General features: G+C 45.8%; 1 protein-coding gene across 4 annotated transcripts in view; it reads left to right on the forward strand.

Moving 5' to 3' along the window:
- The window catches only part of LOC147691995 (cytochrome P450 2F3-like), a 556,138-nt gene that overhangs the window by 314,815 nt on the left and 221,613 nt on the right, over positions 1-19,710 (forward strand). For all 4 annotated transcript variants that reach the window (XM_086938287.1, XM_086938286.1, XM_086938290.1 and 1 more), the window contains one exon: positions 5,747-5,998. In XM_086938287.1, coding sequence (XP_086794413.1) covers positions 5,822-5,998 — 177 coding nt within the window. In that variant the 5' untranslated portion in view covers positions 5,747-5,821. The remainder of the gene's footprint in view (positions 1-5,746; positions 5,999-19,710) is intronic.

A 19,710-nucleotide genomic window follows, 5' to 3' on the forward strand; every position in this document is an offset into this window, starting at 1 on the left:
CGACATCACAACCTGATTGTCCGTCCGGATCTGCACGTGGTGACCCTGAACAAGAGCTGAGAATTCCAACAGACCCAGAAGGACGGCCTTCAGTTCCTTGAAGTTGGAGGAACAGGACAAAACCGACTGAGGCCAAATCCCTTGAGCCGCCGAAACCCCCAGAGTAGCACCCCATCCCAGCAGGCTGGCATCGGTAGTGACCACGCGGGTGGGAACAATCAGAAAAGGGCGGCCTTTGGACAGATGACCCTCGTCCAACCACCAACCCAGGACCACCCGAACCTCCGCCGACATAGGAACCAGAACATCCATATCGAGGGAACAGGGGTCCCAATGCGATAAAATGTGGGACACCACCGGGTACATATGAAGGCGAGCCCATGGCACCGTCAACAAGGAAGCCGACATCAGACCCTGAACTCGCAACCACAGGCTCACCGGATGAGAAACCCCCACCAACAGGGAGCGAACAGCAGACATCAGGGCCAAAACACGGGGAGGGGGCAGGAACACCATCCCCAACTGAGTCTTGAACAGAGCCCCAATGAATGTCAATTCTTGTGCAGGAACCAGGGAGGATTTCGGCACATTCACTAGGAACCCATGATGCGTCAGGACCTGGCACACCATCTGGACATGCAACTCCGCCTTAGGAAGAGAAGAAGCAGAAATTAGAATGTCGTCCAGATAAGGAAAAACACTAACCCCCTCTCCATGTAAATGTCCAATAAGAGGAGCCAGAATCTTAGTAAAGACCCGTGGAGCAGAGCAGAGTCCAAAAGGTAATACCTGGAATTGGTAATGACGCCCCTGCACACAAAACCGGAAAAACTTCTGAAACTCTGGATGAAGAGGAACATGAAGGTAAGCATCCCTCAGGTCGATCGAAGCAAGGAAATCCCCCTGAGAGATCAGAGGAAGGATCAAAGGCAGGGAAACCATCTTGAACCCTCGGTGAGGGACGAAAGTATTCACCCACTTCAGGTCCATCACAGGTCGAAGATCCCCCGTGCGCTTGGACACCAGAAAGAGAATGGAGTACACCCCCTTCCCCACTTGGTCGCAGGGCACAGGAATCACCGCCTTTTTGACCACCATGGAAGCGATGCCGTCCAAAAGCGCCAACCGTTTCACCGGATCTCCGGGACAAGGAGTGGCCTTGAAATAGTCTGGGGGCGTCTGGGCAAATCCAATGCGCAACCCCTCCGAAATCACGCGAAGCACCCATCGGTCTGACACAGTCTCGCGCCAAGAGTCCATGAAGCAAGAAAGTCGACCCCCAACCGGACCGACACCAGGAGCGATCCAGTCAGGACTTGGAAGCAGGGGCGGAGGAGGCAGAAGCGCCGGAGAACCGGGACTTATCAAAGGAGGGAGCACCCCGGCCACGCCCCCGTCCACGAAAGGGCTGACCAGCCCGGCCCCTCTTCGAGGTACCAAAAGACCGCTGGGAACCAAAAGCACGGAACCTGCCAGGACGGTCAGGAGCAAGCAGTTTACGGTCCTCTGCCGTCTTCTTCACCATGTCGTCAAGAGACGAACCAAAAAGTCTAACCCCAGAGAAAGGGATTTTCATAAGCAAGTTCTTCTGAGCAGCATCAGCTTTCCAGGAACGGAGCCACAACTGACGCCTCGCAGCCACAGAGGATCCGGCCGCAGAAGCAGCAGCCCCCAGCGAATCAAAGGAGACATCCGACAGCAGACGGACCTGCTGCTCCATCATCGCCAGGGTAGAAGAAACATCCTCCCCTTGGTCCAACAACTCCGACAGAGACTGGAAATCCTTGAGCAAGGACTGGATAGTGTAAGAGGAATAGGCCGCCGCCCGGATAGAAAAATTTGCAGCCGCAAAAGTGCGTTTCACAGCACCATCCACCTTACGGTCAACCGGGTCCGCAGGAGAAGAGTCCTCCGAGACAACGGACCCATGTGAAGACATGCTCGCCAACAAAGTGTAAAACAAACACAGGCATAAGGCAGAACAGCCCGTTAAAATAAGGTCCCGAGGTTGCCAAGCAACCCCACAAACCCCACCTCGACGCCTGCACAAAGAATAAATGCAGCCGGAAACGCCGCGCGCGCACCCACAGCCACAGACTGAGAGCAGAGCCCAGCCCAGCCGAGCCCTGAATGCGCCCCTGACGGAGCAGAGAGCGAAGAGGCAGCAAACCATGCCGACGCCAACCGGCAGCAGGTAAGGTAACGCCCACGGAAGCCACCGGCCCCCACAGACAATGCCCCCGGCCGCGCAACGTCCGCTCAGCAGGACACGCGGTCGGTAAGGCAAGTAACAAAACGGCCGACCGGACACAAGGCGTCCCGGCCATAGAAAGCAGCAGACACAGTCCCAGCCGCAATGAACGCCACGTACGTCCGCTAGGCAGGACACGAGGCACATAGGCAGAAGAAGGGGGAAAAAAATTTAACATACACGCATTCGGTAACGAACAGAAATACACGCAATAGCGAAACACACTACTTTCCCCCAACCAGATACCACGGACTAAGGGAACCGCTAAAGCAGGAACCCAGCCCACTCACCTGACCAGCAGGGAACACAGCACTCGGAGAAGTGCAGAAAAAAAGAACAGGCTGAGTGGCTGGTTATGTGTCCCTTTATGGGATTGGTGGAAGCCTCGGGGGCCATATTGGAGGAGGGAGGGGAGACTAGAGCGTTGCTTTTTAATTTTACTTGGAGTTCTGTGTGGAGCCGGAGGCTCATATGTTTATTACTGTGGCGAGGAAGACAGGACGAGGAGGTAATGAGATGCGAGGGAGGGAGCACAGTTTGGTCGGCGACATAATGTGCGGCAAGGCCCCGCATGGTACGGCACCGAAGGCTGGGTGTCCCGAGGCCGCCCGCAGCACTACCCAGCGCAACCCCCTCGTGGGTTCCCCGACCCCGATTCCCAGTGCTGCCCCAGCCTCCTCAGCGGCCCGCTGCTATGCAGGGCGCCTAGCCCGGCTGAACCTCCCGAGAAAGAGGGAGTAGGCGGAGGGGGAAGAAAACGGCGAGGGGAGGTCATATACCCCTCGCCATGTTTGCCGCCCCGGACGCGCGTCACTGGCCCGCCCACCATCCAGCCGGGCACCTCCTGCACGGGGAGGAGTGGATGACCGGAGAAGGGGGGGAAGCCCTTTGGGACTACTAGCCCGCCCTCCTGATGACCACAGGGTGGCCTCGGGCAGCCGCATTTCTTTGCTTCTTTCACCATGCTAGTTTTTTTTGGGATTAATTTCACGGCAAAGCAACTAAATAAAACAACCACTGACGTCTTGTTCTGTCTTGCGTGAACCCTTCTGGGCTTGATTTTGTTGAAAGCACTTTATTTTAATGGTTTTAGGCGAGTGGGCAGTGGGTGTAACACGCATCAGGCTGGCACTGGGTGGAGTGCGCATTAAGCTGGCATGCCTCAAACGCCGCGGAGCGTCTCAAAAGCTTGGAGTATATTGAAGTGCATTCTTCCATTTACAGTGTGCATAGAATTCATGTTTCCATCCATCGGATAGATTGCACCAACTCTTCAAACGTTGACCTGTCTAACATCGTGAGGATATGAGTAGGATGAAACTGATAGTTGAATGAAATCGCAGTACACTGTAGAGTTGTTTACGGTCAGGAGTTGAATTTCTTACATAACACTATCATGGAAGTACAAACGGATTAGCAATGTTTATTATTTTAACTACTATTTTGCATGCAATCATACATGCTTAGTGAACTGACATGATAACGGAAGAGGCGTTATGCACGTGCGTTCTTATTCACCATCATTAATTTTCTTGCATTATGAGCAGAGTTGGTTTGTGAATGGAGGAGCCACGAACACCCTGCGGGCAGTCAGTGCAGGCATTCTGGGAGATGTAGTGAGAATGTGGGGGGGGGGGAGCATTTGTAAATAGCGCGGCATGCACAAAGCCTGGTGTTTGTTTTTATTTCACATGAGGGTAGAGCTCATTGAAGTTAATTAGTCGGAGGGAAGATAAAAAAAACAATCGTTTTCATTGGCACAATTGAAATTTCGCCAGGAACGGGCTGCTTCCTTTGAAGTTGAATGAAGGAGGCCAGGCTACATGGGAATTCTAACATGGCGCTACTTCCAAAAAGCTTACATTGGTCACTTTTAAGCCAAGGAATGGACATTGTGATAAAGGGGTGTTCTCTCCGAAGGAAGGGGTGTGACTGGCAAACATGCATTTGTAGCTGGTTTGTAAGCACGGATTAAATAGGGATTTCTGAAGTTTCCCTTTGGGACATAAATACGGGGTTCAAGATCACTGTTGCATTTGTTTTTAAGGAGGATTCTTTTTTGCATTGTCCGGGGGGGGTTAGTAGGTCACGGATTTTTTTGTTTCCTATTTGTTGGGCCAAAGTATGACACGGTTTTCATGTAGTATATATTAATTACAATGCATTAAGCGGAATGTTCACAAAGTGTGTATGTGTACTAGGTTTGCTAGTTTTTTTTGCTCCGGTGTTCTCGTGCAAGAGTTAAGGCCCCTTTATAAAAGGTGGGCCAAATACCTGTAAAATAAAATACTATGCCTCACAAATTCATACACGGGGCTTTTGATAACAATAACTGGGATCAGTAAGCACCACACTATGTAGCCGGCTATATGACCACTTTACCCTGGGCCATAAGCAATAATGCTCGTGACTGTAGCCTGATATTTCTGGCTTCTATTCTTCCACTGCTTACTTTTCAACCATTACTTTTTTCTTTACTGTTAACCATGCCACAAGAGTGTTTTTCCCCAGCTGTCTTCCTTGTGTTCCTTCCTCTTACACTCTGTGTCGCTCTTTGTTGTTCATGTGCTTCTTCCTACCCCATTCTCGTTGCCCTCCTGTACTTCCCTCTGTTGCTTTCTCGCCTGTGTGCTTCTCCCCCTCACGCCATTTTGCTGCCTTGCTTGTTGCTCCTCCATCCCAACTTTGCCCTCCGTTTTGCTTCCCCTTGCCCTCCTCTCTTGCCCTTTGAATTTCCTCCTCACCCCTGTACTCCCCCGTTGGCTTCTTTCCGGTGTGCTTCTCTCCCGCCCGCTCTACATTGGTCTCTTGCCCATTTCTTCTCCTTCACTCATGTGTGCCCCAGTGTTGCTCCAGCCCTCCCATGTTGCTTCCGGTCTCATGTGTTGCTTCCCCCAACTACTACTTAAAACAAGCATTTGCAATACAATAGGTCTCGCATTTGCGAGAGTTTAAGCTATTGGCCTTGTAAATGACAATGCCTTTCATTTATGTTTTATAAACGAACACGTAATTAAAAGGCATTGCCATTTACAATGCCAATAGCTCAAACTCCCACAACTGCGAGACCTTTTGGATTGCAAATGCTTGTTATTTGTGATGCTAGCCATTCATGTTTCTGATATGGATTTCGACGCTTGTTTGTGTCATACATTATGAGACTATTGGTTTATATATGAATATATTCGGATATATGCATCCAAATCTTGCTCGTCTATAATAAACAATATGTGTGGACTTCCAGACTAAACAAGCAGTTTTGTGTAAATACAAATATATCACCACGAGAGCATGACTACATGAGCTTTGTTTATGCTGATTATGAACACACACCCTACATAAGTCAATCTCATCATTTCTCACCCTGTGCATAGATGCCATTCAGTCAGACTGCATTACCAAGGGATTACATATCTTCTTATAGAGCCAAACAGAACAGCAATGTAACGATTTAACAACATTTCATGTGCTAACATTTTACTTATTTGTCCCCAGCTAAACCGCCTCCTTTTCAACTTGTGACTGCATATTGAATAACAAGAGACAAACACGCCAATACCTGTCACCAGAATGGATTTCAGCAGTACGACCATACTTTTGTTGGTGTTTGCCATCACCATTCTGATGCTTACCTATGTGAAAATGCTGGCAGAAAAAAGAGAATTGCCACCAGGCCCGATGCCCCTACCGCTGGTTGGCAATCTGTTCCAGCTGAAGCTCGGGGACATCGTTCGATCGCTAATGTCGGTACGTTTGCTTCATTATTTCTTTTCTAGCTATAGATCAGTGCTGGCTAAATGTGGCACATGTATTGGTAGTCAAGCATCCCTGCTCTACGGATGCAATCTGTTTGAAATTTGACTCATAACTGCTTCTCCATCCACGTCCATCACCCTAAAATCGGAAAGGCACGTAGTTTGCATGATTATGAAAACGTTGGATAAATATTGCTCAAAATTGTGCACACCTAAAATATTCAACAGTGGCATTTCACTCTAAAAGATAATGCATAAAACACAAGACGCGCAAACAGCAGCTGCGCGTGATTTTGTTGTTCTTGTGAGCTCTATACCAGACTTGTTGGACATATTAAACTTCATATGTGCAAGCACATGGGAGGGTAGCAGATTGAATTTTGTATCATTTATTGCCCGGATGTCCTGAATATGCAAACTACCTGTTGTTTTACTTAGTCCTTCGTCACGCCCATCACCATTGCTGAATATGGTGCACAGACATAATATCGAGTCCAAAATATCGTTTGGACATAATATCGAGTAAATATTATAGACTGGACAAAATATCGACTGGACAGAATATCGACTACAAAAATATCGTTTTTAAGGTAAGTGAAGTAATATCGACTGTATAAAATATAGATAACAAAAATATCGAATTTTTAATAATATATAATATTTTATAGTGTATTTTTATGTAATAATATGTGTGAAAAGTGTGTATTAATGTTATAAATAATTTTATTAAATGAATTTGTTTTTATAATAATTGCGTAATGTAATTCTGTAGCGGGTTGTGGGTTTATAGGGGAATAGGGTGGGAAGTAATCTAATTATAATTAATTAAATATGTAAATTAATTATTTGATATTAATTTAAAATTAATTGTTAATTAATTTATATGTGTTAATTAATGTAATAGTGATTGCAAAATAATTAATAATAATTGATTAATTGGTAAATATGTACATTTTACTAATTTAATGCAGTAGCGGGTTGTGGGATTATAGGGGAATAGGGTGGGAAGTAATTTAATTAATAATAATTAAATATGTTAATATATTTATTGATAGTAATTAGTAAATAATTAATTATTAATTTATATGTGTTCATTAATTTAATAGTAATTGTTAATAATTTTATATTAATTGATTAATTGGTTAATATGTGATTTTTACTAATTTAATTATTACAACTACGCTTTCCTTACTGTTGCATCCAATGGAGTGGGAATAGTAATGTTTACCCCCACGCTATCCAACGCTTTCCCTACTGTTGCATCCACTGGAGTGGGAATAGTAATTTTAACCCCTACGCTATCCAACGCTTTCCCTATTGTTGCACCCACTGGAGTGGGAATAGTAATTTTTACCCCCACGCTATCCAACGCTTTCCCTACTGTTGCATCCACTGGAGTGGGAATAGTAATTTTAACCCCTACGCTATCCAACACTTTCCCTACTGTTGCACCCACTGGAATGGGAATAGTAATTTTAACCCATACGCTATCCAACGCTTTCCCTACTGTTGCACCCACTGGAGTTGGAATAGTAATTTTAACCCCTACGCTATCCAACGCTTTCCCTACTGTTGCACCCACTGGAGTGGGAATAGTAATTTTAACCCCTACGCTATCCAACACTTTCCCTACTGTTGCACCCACTGGAGTGGGAATAGTAATTTTTACTCTATTGTTATTGTACATTAATAATATTGGCTATTATTTAATTATATTTTGTTACTATATATATATGTTTTAAGAAATATGATAAAATATATTTTTTTTGTACTTTCATTAATTATTTAATTATCATTAGTTAATTTAAGTATTCTTAAGTATATTTTAGTACTTAGTTTTTAATAATAATTTAATTTAATAGTGTTTTTAGTAAAGTCGATATTTTTTACAACTATATTTTTGTAAACAATATTTTAAACTCGATATTTTTGTACTTACCTGTTTGTAGATAGAAACTCGATATTTTGTCAGTCAATATTTTTGACACGATATTTTTGCAGGTCGATATTTTGGAATTCGATATTATTTCAGTGATCCCTGTATATACCACATCACTTGTCACTTGCACCGTCACAAACGTAACTATCCCTTGTGCACAGTATCTTTTTGGTTACATGTCATTTAATATAAAGCAGTGCTACCCTCCCATGTGCTTGTACATATGAAGTTTAATATATCCAATATGTTTGAAGTGACTCTAATACAAGCTACCTTTACATGAATATGTCTCCCTGTGTTTCTCCCCTTTTGGATTGAATCCGCCGCAATTGATTGTGCTGCCTGTATTTGCTCTTTAAATGATACCCATGTTTGAGATATTGTTGTTTGATATAGATTATTGCCCCAGTCTCTCTGTGGTTTACGGGCTACCTCCTGTGGTCTGATACTGCTTGCTCTTGTGAACTCGGCACATAATTACACAGTGTGGCATAATGGCACAATTCTGGGAATTTTATGCAACAAGAATACACAAAAAAACACACACAATGATTTGCAAATCATTCCCACTGGTTTATAAAAATTTCATAAGTCAGTATTTAGGTGGATTGTTTGCAGTTCGGTGCCTGATTCCCATCTTCGAAAAACACGCTAAAACAAGCAGAAAACATCCATAATTACATATTTCTCTCAACACCATGAAGCTCTGCAAAAAAGGATGCACTGGAAATGTGTAGAGGCTTTTGCAGCACAAATGTACTTACTTGATATGTCACTACAACAAATCATGAAATCCAGGGAAATCCATTAAACAAGGAACAAATTGAGTGAGATGGAGCAACCCCACTTGTCTGATGAGCTGTTTCTCTTCCCTGATTCTTACCGTTTCCAAATGTTGTTTCTACAAATTCATAATTTATTTCTTTCATTGATGAGGTTAGGAATCTGTGGAGGTTTGGATAACTACAAGTGTTTTGAGAGAAGCACAGTAAAAAAAAATACTCAATCAGTCTTCCATAGTATGCCCCTAGACCCACTTGCTCAAATATGTTTTCATTTTTTTAAGCTCACAAGTCCTGTTCAGAAAGATTGAAAGTCCTGTCGCCAGAGCAATCTGTGGAGAAACAGGTTGCAAAAGTGTAGCGGCTATAAATGTATTCACCTATCAGTTACCATTATATGTATGAGAAAAATTTGTTTTCAGGTCTGGTATGTATCATATAATTAACATCATAACCATACACAGAGAAGAGGTTGGAGGTATTACTTTAGCCCCTTGACTGCTAAGCTTTACCCCTAGAAAGCTAAGCCCTTTTTAGGTCTCGTAGAGAGACCTATTGCGGTGAAACCAAAAATTTTAACTAAAGAGGATTTCCACGAGTGCATGAGTTCTCGTGACCGCGCTTTTATCCGAGCCGCCTGCCTCCGAGAGCTTCAAATTAAAGCCATCTGTTGCTTCCCCAGCGCACTCGGCCTCACTTCTCCTCCCCCTAATTAATACAAACTTCTTTCACGGCTGCGAGGCCGTGCTTCAAAGGGATCCGCTCCCCCGCCCCTAAAAGCTTCTGTCCCCAATGTTTTTTCATTCACAACTTGTTTCGTTTTTTGCTCTGTCAAGTTGCTCCGGCTTGCGTCACATGGCTGCATGCCCCCCAGAGTGTATGGCTCACGAACTCGTCCGCTAGTTGCAGGTTTTTTCACAGCGCCCTTTTCTTGTTAGAAGCGTTACTACATAGGAATGAGACACTGCTGCTTACACACACACTTTTGGCATGGCAGTCCAAGCAGGCACGTACGCACATCACTCACAATACATGTGCCGCCCCGGCGCTCCCCTCCGCAGCCTCCTGCTTGCCCCCGCAGTCTCCCGCGCTCTCCCCTGCAGGTCTCCGTTCACTGATTGTGCATTCAGCTCTGACAGCCTCTGGCAGGAAGGAGGGATTTCTGATCAGACAGTGAGGTAACCTCTCCCCTCCTCCTACATTTTTCAGCTTTATCTCCCATATTATTCACCCCTATCATCCCTATTAAGGACTCGGTGGGGGGATGCAGAGAGATGTAAACCGTAAAGCATCCATTTTAGCTTGTACCATATTGTTTCACCCCTAGAATCGTGCAACGGAAGTAGGGTGCATTCTGTTATTCATGAGCATGCAGGCTAGTCGTGGCTGAGCAGCACCTAACGGGGTTCTTCAACTGAAGATGGGGGTCTGAGAGGCAATGAGATGCAAGCAGGGCAAATGTGTGTTTTACGAGGGTTGTCACGAGATACGGTTCACAATAGACTGGTAGCGTTTTTTTTTTGCATTCTTAGAAATCGCGAACTCGACCCGAAGGTATTGATTGGAACATTTACATGAGCACCAATACATTTCACAAGAACACATTAATTTTTTAGAGGCATAGGAGTTCAATTGATTTGCACAGAATCACAGGTTTGTTTAGGCCGGGACTTGAACCCTGTCCCCCACTTCCAAAGTCGGCAGCTCTGTTCCTTACACTACAGATAGGTGTACATCTTTATTTAGATACTCCGGAGTACACTGTCAAAGCTCCAAGAACGATTCTGAGACGCATCCCCACTGCAGCGGGCACAGGGATGCAGAAACACGGTACAACACACACCTATTTTGCATCTGCAGGTTTTCAGAGAAAGCCCTCCTTGAAATGAAGGCCGCTGCCTACCCTCTCTGCTCCATCCTCTCTCAGCCCCCTCCCTCTTGAACCCTCCCCCACCGGTTCCCAGGAGACAGCAGAGTTATTTACACTCGCCCACTAATCCCAGCTCTCTCTGGAGGCCCCTGATGCCTTGCAGACCCTGCCTGACGACTGACACAGTTGCAGAGTCCTTTCCCTATCTGCTAATATCGAATTTCTAGCTCAACTTGTTCGCTCTTGCGAGTCTCCTGTATGATTTTTTTTTTAAGTTAGGTAAAAGGGTCCCTGTAAGCGGGATTTGATGGTTCTGTTTCTTAGAGCGTCCACAAAGAAGATAATTCACGCGCCTCTTACAGAGATTGCCCACTAGAGGGAACGAAACTTCCAGCAGAAAACCATACTTGTCTCATTGTCAGAATCTTGCATACCTTATAATCGCATGCTTTGTTTGTGTGTTCATAGAGCCCACGCCCTTGCATTAAATAACCTCACTGAGGAAAAAAAACTGCTTTGAGATGCTCTCAATTGGGAAGCAAAATACTTGGTGAAAAAAAGAAGTTAAAAAATATAATTTGTTGTGTATGTAGATAGGTCTGGAAACCCAACCAAGACAATCTTTTTTTTAGAAATGCCTTTCTACCATGGTGATTGTTTTTCAAACGAACTATGCTGGTGCCCCGGGAAAAGGTGTACGTGTGTGTGTGGGCGTGCACAGACTAAAATAAAGGGAGATGGGCGATGTATGTACTTTATACACCAAGCTTGCCGTGTGAAAGGCATCAGACTTCCCCCCCCCCCCCCCGGCTTCCCCAGCGTGTGCTCGGCCGGCCTCTGCCAGTTCTCCTCCCCTAATTATTCACTTCACTTTTCACGGCTGCAGGCCGTGACTCGCATTTCTACTCCCCCCAGCCCATGTAGACACATCCTGCCTTAAAGGCACACATCAAAGGCATCAGCCTCCCACAGGCTTCCGTCCCACAGGTTTTCCTCCCCGCCTGCATTTCCCAACCAGGCTGCCATTACTTGGGTGCTATTATTTTAATATAATACAAGTTGTCCGTGTGCCCCACTTTCTCACCCAGCATGTCCGTGTGTCCCACCTCCTCACCAAGCTTGCCCGTGTGCCCACCTCCTCAAACAGCCTGTCCATTTGCCCTCACTTCAAATCAAGCCTGTCTGTGTGCTAAAGCTCCTCATCCAACCTCAGTGCCAGCGCCACCGCAGGCTGTCAGTGTACTCCAGCTCCACCCCAGCCTGTCCGTCTACTCTTGCTCCACCTCAGCCTGCCCGTGTACTACAGCTCCACCTTAGCCTGTCCGTGTACTCCAGCTCCACCCCAGCCTGTCCGTGTACTCCATCTCCACCTTAGCCTGTCCGTGTACTCCAGCTCCACCCTAGCCTGTCCGTGTACTCCAAAAATATTTACAACAAGGGGTGCTGAGGGACAGAGTCTCTGAATTAAGCAGAAAGCTCTCACCCAGTCAAGAGATCAGGGCTAGATCCAACACCGTTTTTTAGCTCACTGCACCATCCCAGTTTCAGAACCTGGCTGTATGCAAATCAGTCTGTTCCTGTCCCAGTGCATGATGGGAACAGGGCAAACCAAACTACAAAAGCCAATTCTTACACTGGGAAGGAAACAAGCTCCCGGGGACCGGTTTCTGGCATTACAGCCGTCTTCGGCCCGGTTTGCTTGAATCCTGATGGTGCAATGAGCAAGGGTCTCACATCTGAGAATACCCTTCCACGCTTAGGGTGGACAAAAATATTTACAACAAGGGGTGGTGAGGGACAGAGTCTCTGAATTAAGCAGAAAGCTCTCACCCAGTCAAGAGATCAGGGCTAGATCCAACACCGTTTTTTAGCTCACTGCACCATCCCAGTTTCAGAACCTGGCTGTATGCAAATCAGTCTGTTCCTGTCCCAGTGCATGATGGGAACAGGGCAAACCAAACTACAAAAGCCAATTCTTACACTGGGAAGGAAACAAGCTCCCGGGGACCGGTTTCTGGCATTACAGCCGTCTTCGGCCCGGTTTGCTTGAATCCTGATGGTGCAATGAGCAAGGGTCTCACATCTGAGAATACCCTTCCACGCTTAGGGTGGACAAAAATATTTACAACAAGGGGTGGTGAGGGACAGAGTCTCTGAATTAAGCAGAAAGCTCTCACCCAGTCAAGAGATCAGGGCTAGATCCAACACCGTTTTTTAGCTCACTGCACTGGACTGGGTAAGAGTGGTCTGCTTAATTCAGACACTCTGTTCATCACCACCCCCTTTTCTAAATCGTTTTTGGCCACTATAGGTGTGGCAGGGTATACTCAGACATGAGTCCCTTTCTCACTGCACCATCAGGATTCAAGCAAGCCGGGCCGAAGAAGGCTGAAATGCCAGAAACCGGTCCCCGGTAGCTTGTTTCCTTTCTGGTGAAGAATTGGCTTGGTAGTTTAGTCTGCCATGTTCCCATGATGCACTGGGCCAGGGACAGACTGATTTGCATATAGCCAGGTTCTGCGCTGGGATGGTGCAGTGAGATAAATAACGGTGATGGATCAAGCCCTGATCTTTGGACTGGGTAAGAGTGGTCTGCTTAATTCAGACACTCTGTTCATCACCACCCCCTTTTCTAAATCGTTTTTGGCCACTATAGGTGTGGCAGGGTATACTCAGACATGAGTCCCTTTCTCACTGCACCATCAGGATTCAAGCAAGCCGGGCCGAAGAAGGCTGAAATGCCAGACACCGGTCCCCGGTAGCTTGTTTCCTTTCTGGTGAAGAATTGGCTTGGTAGTTTAGTCTGCCCTGTTCCCATGATGCACTGGGCCAGGGACAGACTGATTTGCATATAGCCAGGTTCTGAGCTGGGATGGTGCAGTGAGATAAATAACGGTGATGGATCAAGCCCTGATCTTTGGACTCGGTAAGAGTGGTCTGCTTAATTCAGACACTCTGTTCATCACCACCCCCTTTTCTAAATTGTCCGTGTACTCCAGCTCAACCCCAGCCTGTCCGTATACTCCTGCTACACCTCAGCCAGTCCGTCTACTCCAGCTCCACCTCAGCCTGTCCGTGTTTCCCAGCTCCACCTTAGCCTGTCCTTGTACTTTAGCACCACACCAGCCTGTCTGTGTACTCCAGCTCCACCCCAGTCTGTCTGTGTACTCCTGCTCCACCTCAGCCTGTCCGTCTACTCCAGCTCCACCTCAGCCTGTCCGTGTACTCCAGCTCCACCGTAGCCTGTCCATGTACTCCAGCTCCACCACAGCCTGTCCATGTACTTCAGCTACACCTTAGCCTGTCCTTGTACTCCAGCACCACCCCAGCCTGTCCGTGTGCTCCAGCTCCACCTCAGCCTGTCCGTGTGCTCCAGCTCCACCCCAGCCTGTCCGTGTACTCCTGCTCCACCTCAGCCTGTCCATGTACTCCAGCTCCACCTCAGCCTGTCCGTGTACTCCAGCTCCACCTTAGCCTGTCCGTGTACTCCAGCTCCACCTCAGCCTGTCCATCTACTCCAACTCCAACTCCAACTCAGCCTGTCCGTGTACTCCAGCTCCACCTTAGCCTGTCCGTGTACTCCAGCTCCACCTTAGCCTGTCCGTGTACTACAGCACCACCCCAGCCTGTCCATGTACTCCAGCTCCACCCCAGCCTGTCCATGTACTCCAGCTCCACCCCAGCCTGTCCGTGTACTCCTGCTCCACCTCAGCCTGTCCGTCTTCTCCAGCTCCACCTCAGCCTGTCCGTGTACTCCAGCTCCACCTTAGCCTGTCCGTGTACTCCTGCTCCGCTTCAGCCTGTCCATCTACTCCAGCTCCACCTCAGCCTGTCCGTCTACTCCAGCTCCACCTCAGCCTGTCCGTGTACTCCAGCTCCACCACAGCCTGTCCGTGTACTCCAGCTACACCACAGCCTGTCCGTGTACTCCAGCACCACCCCAGCCTGTCCGTGTACTCCAGCTCCACCCCAGCCTGTCCGTGTATTCCTGCTCCACCTCAGCCTGTCCGTCTACTCTAGCTCCACCTCAGCCTGTCCGTGTACTCCAGCTCCACCTTAGCCTGTCCGTGTACTCCTGCTCCACTTCAGGCTGTCCGTGTACTCCAGCTCCACCCCAGCCTGTCCGTATACTCCTGCTCCACCTCAGCCTGTCTGCCTACTCCAGCTCCACCCCAGACTGTCTGTGTGCTATAGCTCCTCATCCAACCTCAGTGCCCCTTCTTTTTCCAGACGTCTTAGCTATGACTTTAGCTAAGCCAAGCCTGGCTGTGTGACCCACATTTAAATGTACACGTGTCACTCCTCACCAAGCCTGTCCGTGTGCCTCACTTTCTCACCCAGCATGTCCGTGTGTACCACATCCTCATCCAACTTGCCCGTGTGACCACCTTCTCAACCAGCCTGTCCATTTGCCCTCGCTTCTAATCCAGCCTGTCCGTGTGCTGTCCGTGTACTCCAGCTACACTCCAGCCTGTACGTGTACTCCTGCTCCACCCCAACACCACCCCAGCACCACTCAGCACCACCACAGCACCAATCAGCGCAACCACAGCATCAATAAGCGCAACCACTGCGTCACTTAGCGCAACCACAGCATCACTCAGCGCAACCACAGCATCACTCAGCGCAACCACAGCATCACTCAGTGCAACCACAGCATCACTCAGCGCAACCACAGCATCACTCAGCGCAACCACAGCATCACTCAGCGCAACCACAGCCTCACTCAGCGCAACCACAGCATCACTCAGCGCAACCACAGCATCACTCAGCGCAACCACAGCATCACTCAGCACCACCACAGCATCACTGGTTCAAATATGTTCTCTCAATGTTTCAAACTTTATTACAAATGTCACAAAAAGATGTTAATATTTCACTTCTGTTCTTCGATTTTCGTCACAATAAAATACACTTAACATAATCTTCACAAAAGTTATTTACAAAAGTTTAAGCTATTGGCATTATAAATTACTATCACTTTTATTTAAGTTTTAATTATTTTAAAACATTAAAAGCCATTGTTATTTGTAATATCAATACATCTAAGTCACGTAAATACAACACATATTGCATTACAAATGCTATAGGTGTCACATTTGCGAAAGTTAAAACTATTGGCATTGTAAATGACAAAGCTATTAATTGCGCTACTTTCGAAACCAAAACCTAAATAAAATATTTGTCATTTACAATACCAATAGCTCAAACTTTCCTAATGCGAGACCTATTGCATTGCAATTGCTTATTTGGCTATTTATGGCAGTTCTCACTTACCTAACAGAAACCTTTTTTCCACATAAGGTATCCACATCAAATTTGCACCCCTTTTTCTCAACATTCTGGGGATTCTATAGGTACACAGGGTTTGTTGGTCTCTGTAAGAGAATGAGAAAATATCCAATATACTGCAACATTTTGAGTTTTTTTTTAAATAGATAAAAGTGATGTGCAAAAAGCGGTAGGCGATGTTTCCAAATTTTTGTGCTTTCAACCCAGTTTGTGGTGGAAACCGGTGTAGAAACAAAGAGTTATCCAGGAAAGCGATAGATTTCTGAGAAGAACAAATTCTGAATTCAGCAATGGGCAAATTGTGTAGGTTCCGGAAGGTTCAATCAAAAAACAAACTGTTAAAATGAAAAAATATTAAAAATGAGTAGGAAAATACAGTTGTTTCAGACAACGTTTTCATCTGTAAATACTGGCTATGATGGGAGATTTAGAAAAGCAATATATATTTTACGTCCATTATATCTTTCTAGTTAAGGGGATATATAGGCTTTGTAGGTTCTCTAAGAAACCAAACCAATTGAGCGCAGCTTACAGTGGTTTTTCATTGTGTACCGACTACACACCAATCCATACGGTAAAATAAAGAGATTGAACAATGGGTCAAAAGGAAACCTATGTATTTCTGAAATGTACACCAGATACTGAGTTTAGGAGCAATGGTTATTTGTATATCTCTGAATTTGTGCATACCCACACTAGTATGGGGTTCGAAAAAAGTCTTGCTTTCACACTGGCTTACATTTAGATGGCTCAAAGTCTGAGAGATCCAATTGGTAATAACACATTTCTAGTATTCTGTGTTCTACCAAGTCTCCCCATGCAAATGGTACCTCACTTCTGTGAATGGGCCTAATTCCGGTGACCATAAAGGAGCACAAAATGCAACATAGACATGTCTCATTTTTCCACTGAAATTAGACCTTTTTTTTTTTCAACGTGGGTAGCTATGGATTTTGGGCCCTAGCTCAGCCGGCACCTAGGGAAACCTAACAAACCTGCACATTATTTTTACATAGACACCTGGGAGATTTAGGGTTGGTGACTTGTGTTGCTCTCCCCAGGGGACAGATTTACAAGCCCCTAGCGCCACTTTTGCATTACTTTTCCCACGTTAAAAGTGAAGCAAAAGTGGCGCGAGAGGCTTGTAAATCACCCCCCAGGTTTTCATGCCCAGAAGCCCTTGAAAACCTCAACCATTGACTTAATAAACACATTTTCCTCACATTTCTGTGATGAATAGTTCTAGAATCTTTGGGGAGCCAGATATTTCCTACCACCTAGCATTCCCCCAAAACCCCTTAATGGTACCTTACTTGTGTAGGTAGACCTAGAGCCTGCAGCAGAAAAGTATCCAAAAAGCAACATTGACACATCACAGTTTTCTTACCCAGAAGCCCTCGCAAACCTCAAACCCTGACTAAAAACACATTTACTCACATTTATTTGAGTAAAATGTCTGGACTCTTCCGGAAACCTAAAAATTCCTACTATCCAGCATTACCCCAAGTGTCCTGATAAAAATGGTACTTCACTTGTGTAGGTAAGCCTAGTGCCGCAACAATGAAGGGCCAAAATACATTGTGGAGACATCAATATTTTCTGTCGCAAAAATGATCTGATAAAACAGCAAGGAGAACTACACATCCCAAAATGGCGGGGGGCTGTCACAGGATGGACATGTGTGGTGGGGGTCCTAGTCATGTTTGCTGGTGATCCAAGGCCCGGAGGTAAAAGGGTTCTTTGGAGGTAAGAGGGAATGATTCGGAGAATGCGCCTGAGACAACGACTGCACCGGGGAGCCAAGGTAAGCCGCAGGCTCGCCATTCACTTGATGCTTCACTATACACTTCAAGGCAGAGACAAAGCGTGTGCATGTATTTCTCCATTGTTTGCGCCACCAAGTAACTACAACCAAGGGGTGTGCAGGCTTAGAGCAAATAGCTCAATGCACCCCTCTCTTACTCCACCAACTTGCAGAACTCTTTTGAATCTCACATAGAGAAACACTGCAAGCTCCGCACAGGCCTAATGTAGACCACAGACAGTTCCCTTTTACTCTCATGGTTGCTCCTAATACTTGAGTTACATGTGGTACAATTTAAAATGTCGAGGCACATTGAGGCCAAGATTAGAAGGTCACTAGGGGCAGTACATACAACTGTCCTTTCAAACCCCTCTTCGGATGCAGATTATTCATCTCCGACAAGAAAAGTATTTTTGGGTGTTGGAGTAGTTTATTCAGTAAAGTGGCAATCTTTCAACTATCACATCCTCCACCACATTGATTCTCGTAGCACTTACTAGCTCAACTGCAACAAGGCTGTCTATTACAGACTGCTCAAACTGTACAAAAGTCATCTTGAGAATCTAGAGAACAATCTTTTTTTAACAACATATGCATTGAAGGATGCCAATTGAACATTCAGTGTATGACTTTTGGACGCATTGCAAGTAGGCCTGGGTGGAATTTCAATTACGCCAGAATAACTGAAGTACTTTTGGTACATCTGCGTTACTCTTTTGCGCAGAGTTACTGATATTTACACAATTACTCCTGCTCATTTAACTAAGAGTAATTTGTGGGAAAGAATCTTCACACAAGAGCACAATTAGCGACTACGAGTGGTCGCTGACTCTTAGTGTTCTGCTGCATTTAGCACTGTTCCTTATTGCAAAATGCATCCATGCATCCATTTTGTATGTGAGGGTGCATTTTGTGCAAAGAAAATAGTGATACTTGTTGGTAGTGAGCTTGGGGAAAATCTTACCCCAAGGCCATTTTTAGTGAGTGCTCACTATTCTTTCTTTTTGCATTTAGCACTATTTCTTAGCGCAATATGCATCTTACCCCCACATGCATCATTGTTTTATTTTGCACTTCCTAATTTGCGATTTTTAGGGAATCGCAAATTAGGAAATGCAAAATGGGATGCATGTACATTTGTGCAAAATATTTGAGAATCGGTAAAAATCGCAATTTTTACCGATTCTCAAATATTATGCGAATTCCAAAGTGCGAATTCGCACTTCCCATTGTTTCCTATGGGCCAAAAGGCCCATAGGGATCAATGGGAAGGCTTTAACAAATTGCGATTTTCATTTTGAAAATCGCAATTTGTTAATGCATTTCATGGGTGCAGGGGGGGGTCCAAAGGGCCCCCCCCTGCACCCCTGAAATGTATTTTTCGCATCATGTTACACACACACATGTCCTAAGGACATGTGTGTCCGTAACATGACTGCTTAAAAAAAAGCATTTTTAAGCATTTTTACACCTTTTTCCAAATTTACCGAGTGGTTCAACCACTCGGTAAATTTAACCCCCTAATTGCTAACTCGCAATTTGAAAAATATTCATGCATTGCTTTTAAGAAATCGCATATTTGCGATTTCTTAAAAGCAAATGCAATTTTAGAAATCGCAAAAATGATGCAAATTCTAAAATTGAATGATGCATTCCAAAAAGCTATTTTCGAGTCGCAAACGGCCGATTTTAAGGAATTGCACCGTTTGCGATTCAAAAATACTTTGATGCATGCGGGGGCTTGTGTCCACTTTGGATGCAAGGGGGGCGTTTTTTCACCAAGAAATACAGCTAAATGCAGAATTACTCTTCTCATGTAATTCAAGTGTAATCTCACAGAAATGTTAGGTGATTCTGAGCGATTATACTACACTGAATAACGCAAGCCCCCAGACTCCCGACTCCCTTGGTATGCTGGAAGAGGGATGGAATCTGGAGTGAAAGTGGTGATGGTCGGGACTTACAGATTGAGTTGGAGAGGTGAAATAACTAGACTTGGCACCTCTGGCAAAGGCGA

The sequence above is a fragment of the Lissotriton vulgaris genome, chromosome 9 (genome assembly GCF_964263255.1).
Source record: "Lissotriton vulgaris chromosome 9, aLisVul1.2, whole genome shotgun sequence".
Taxonomy (NCBI): Eukaryota; Metazoa; Chordata; class Amphibia; order Caudata; family Salamandridae; genus Lissotriton; species Lissotriton vulgaris.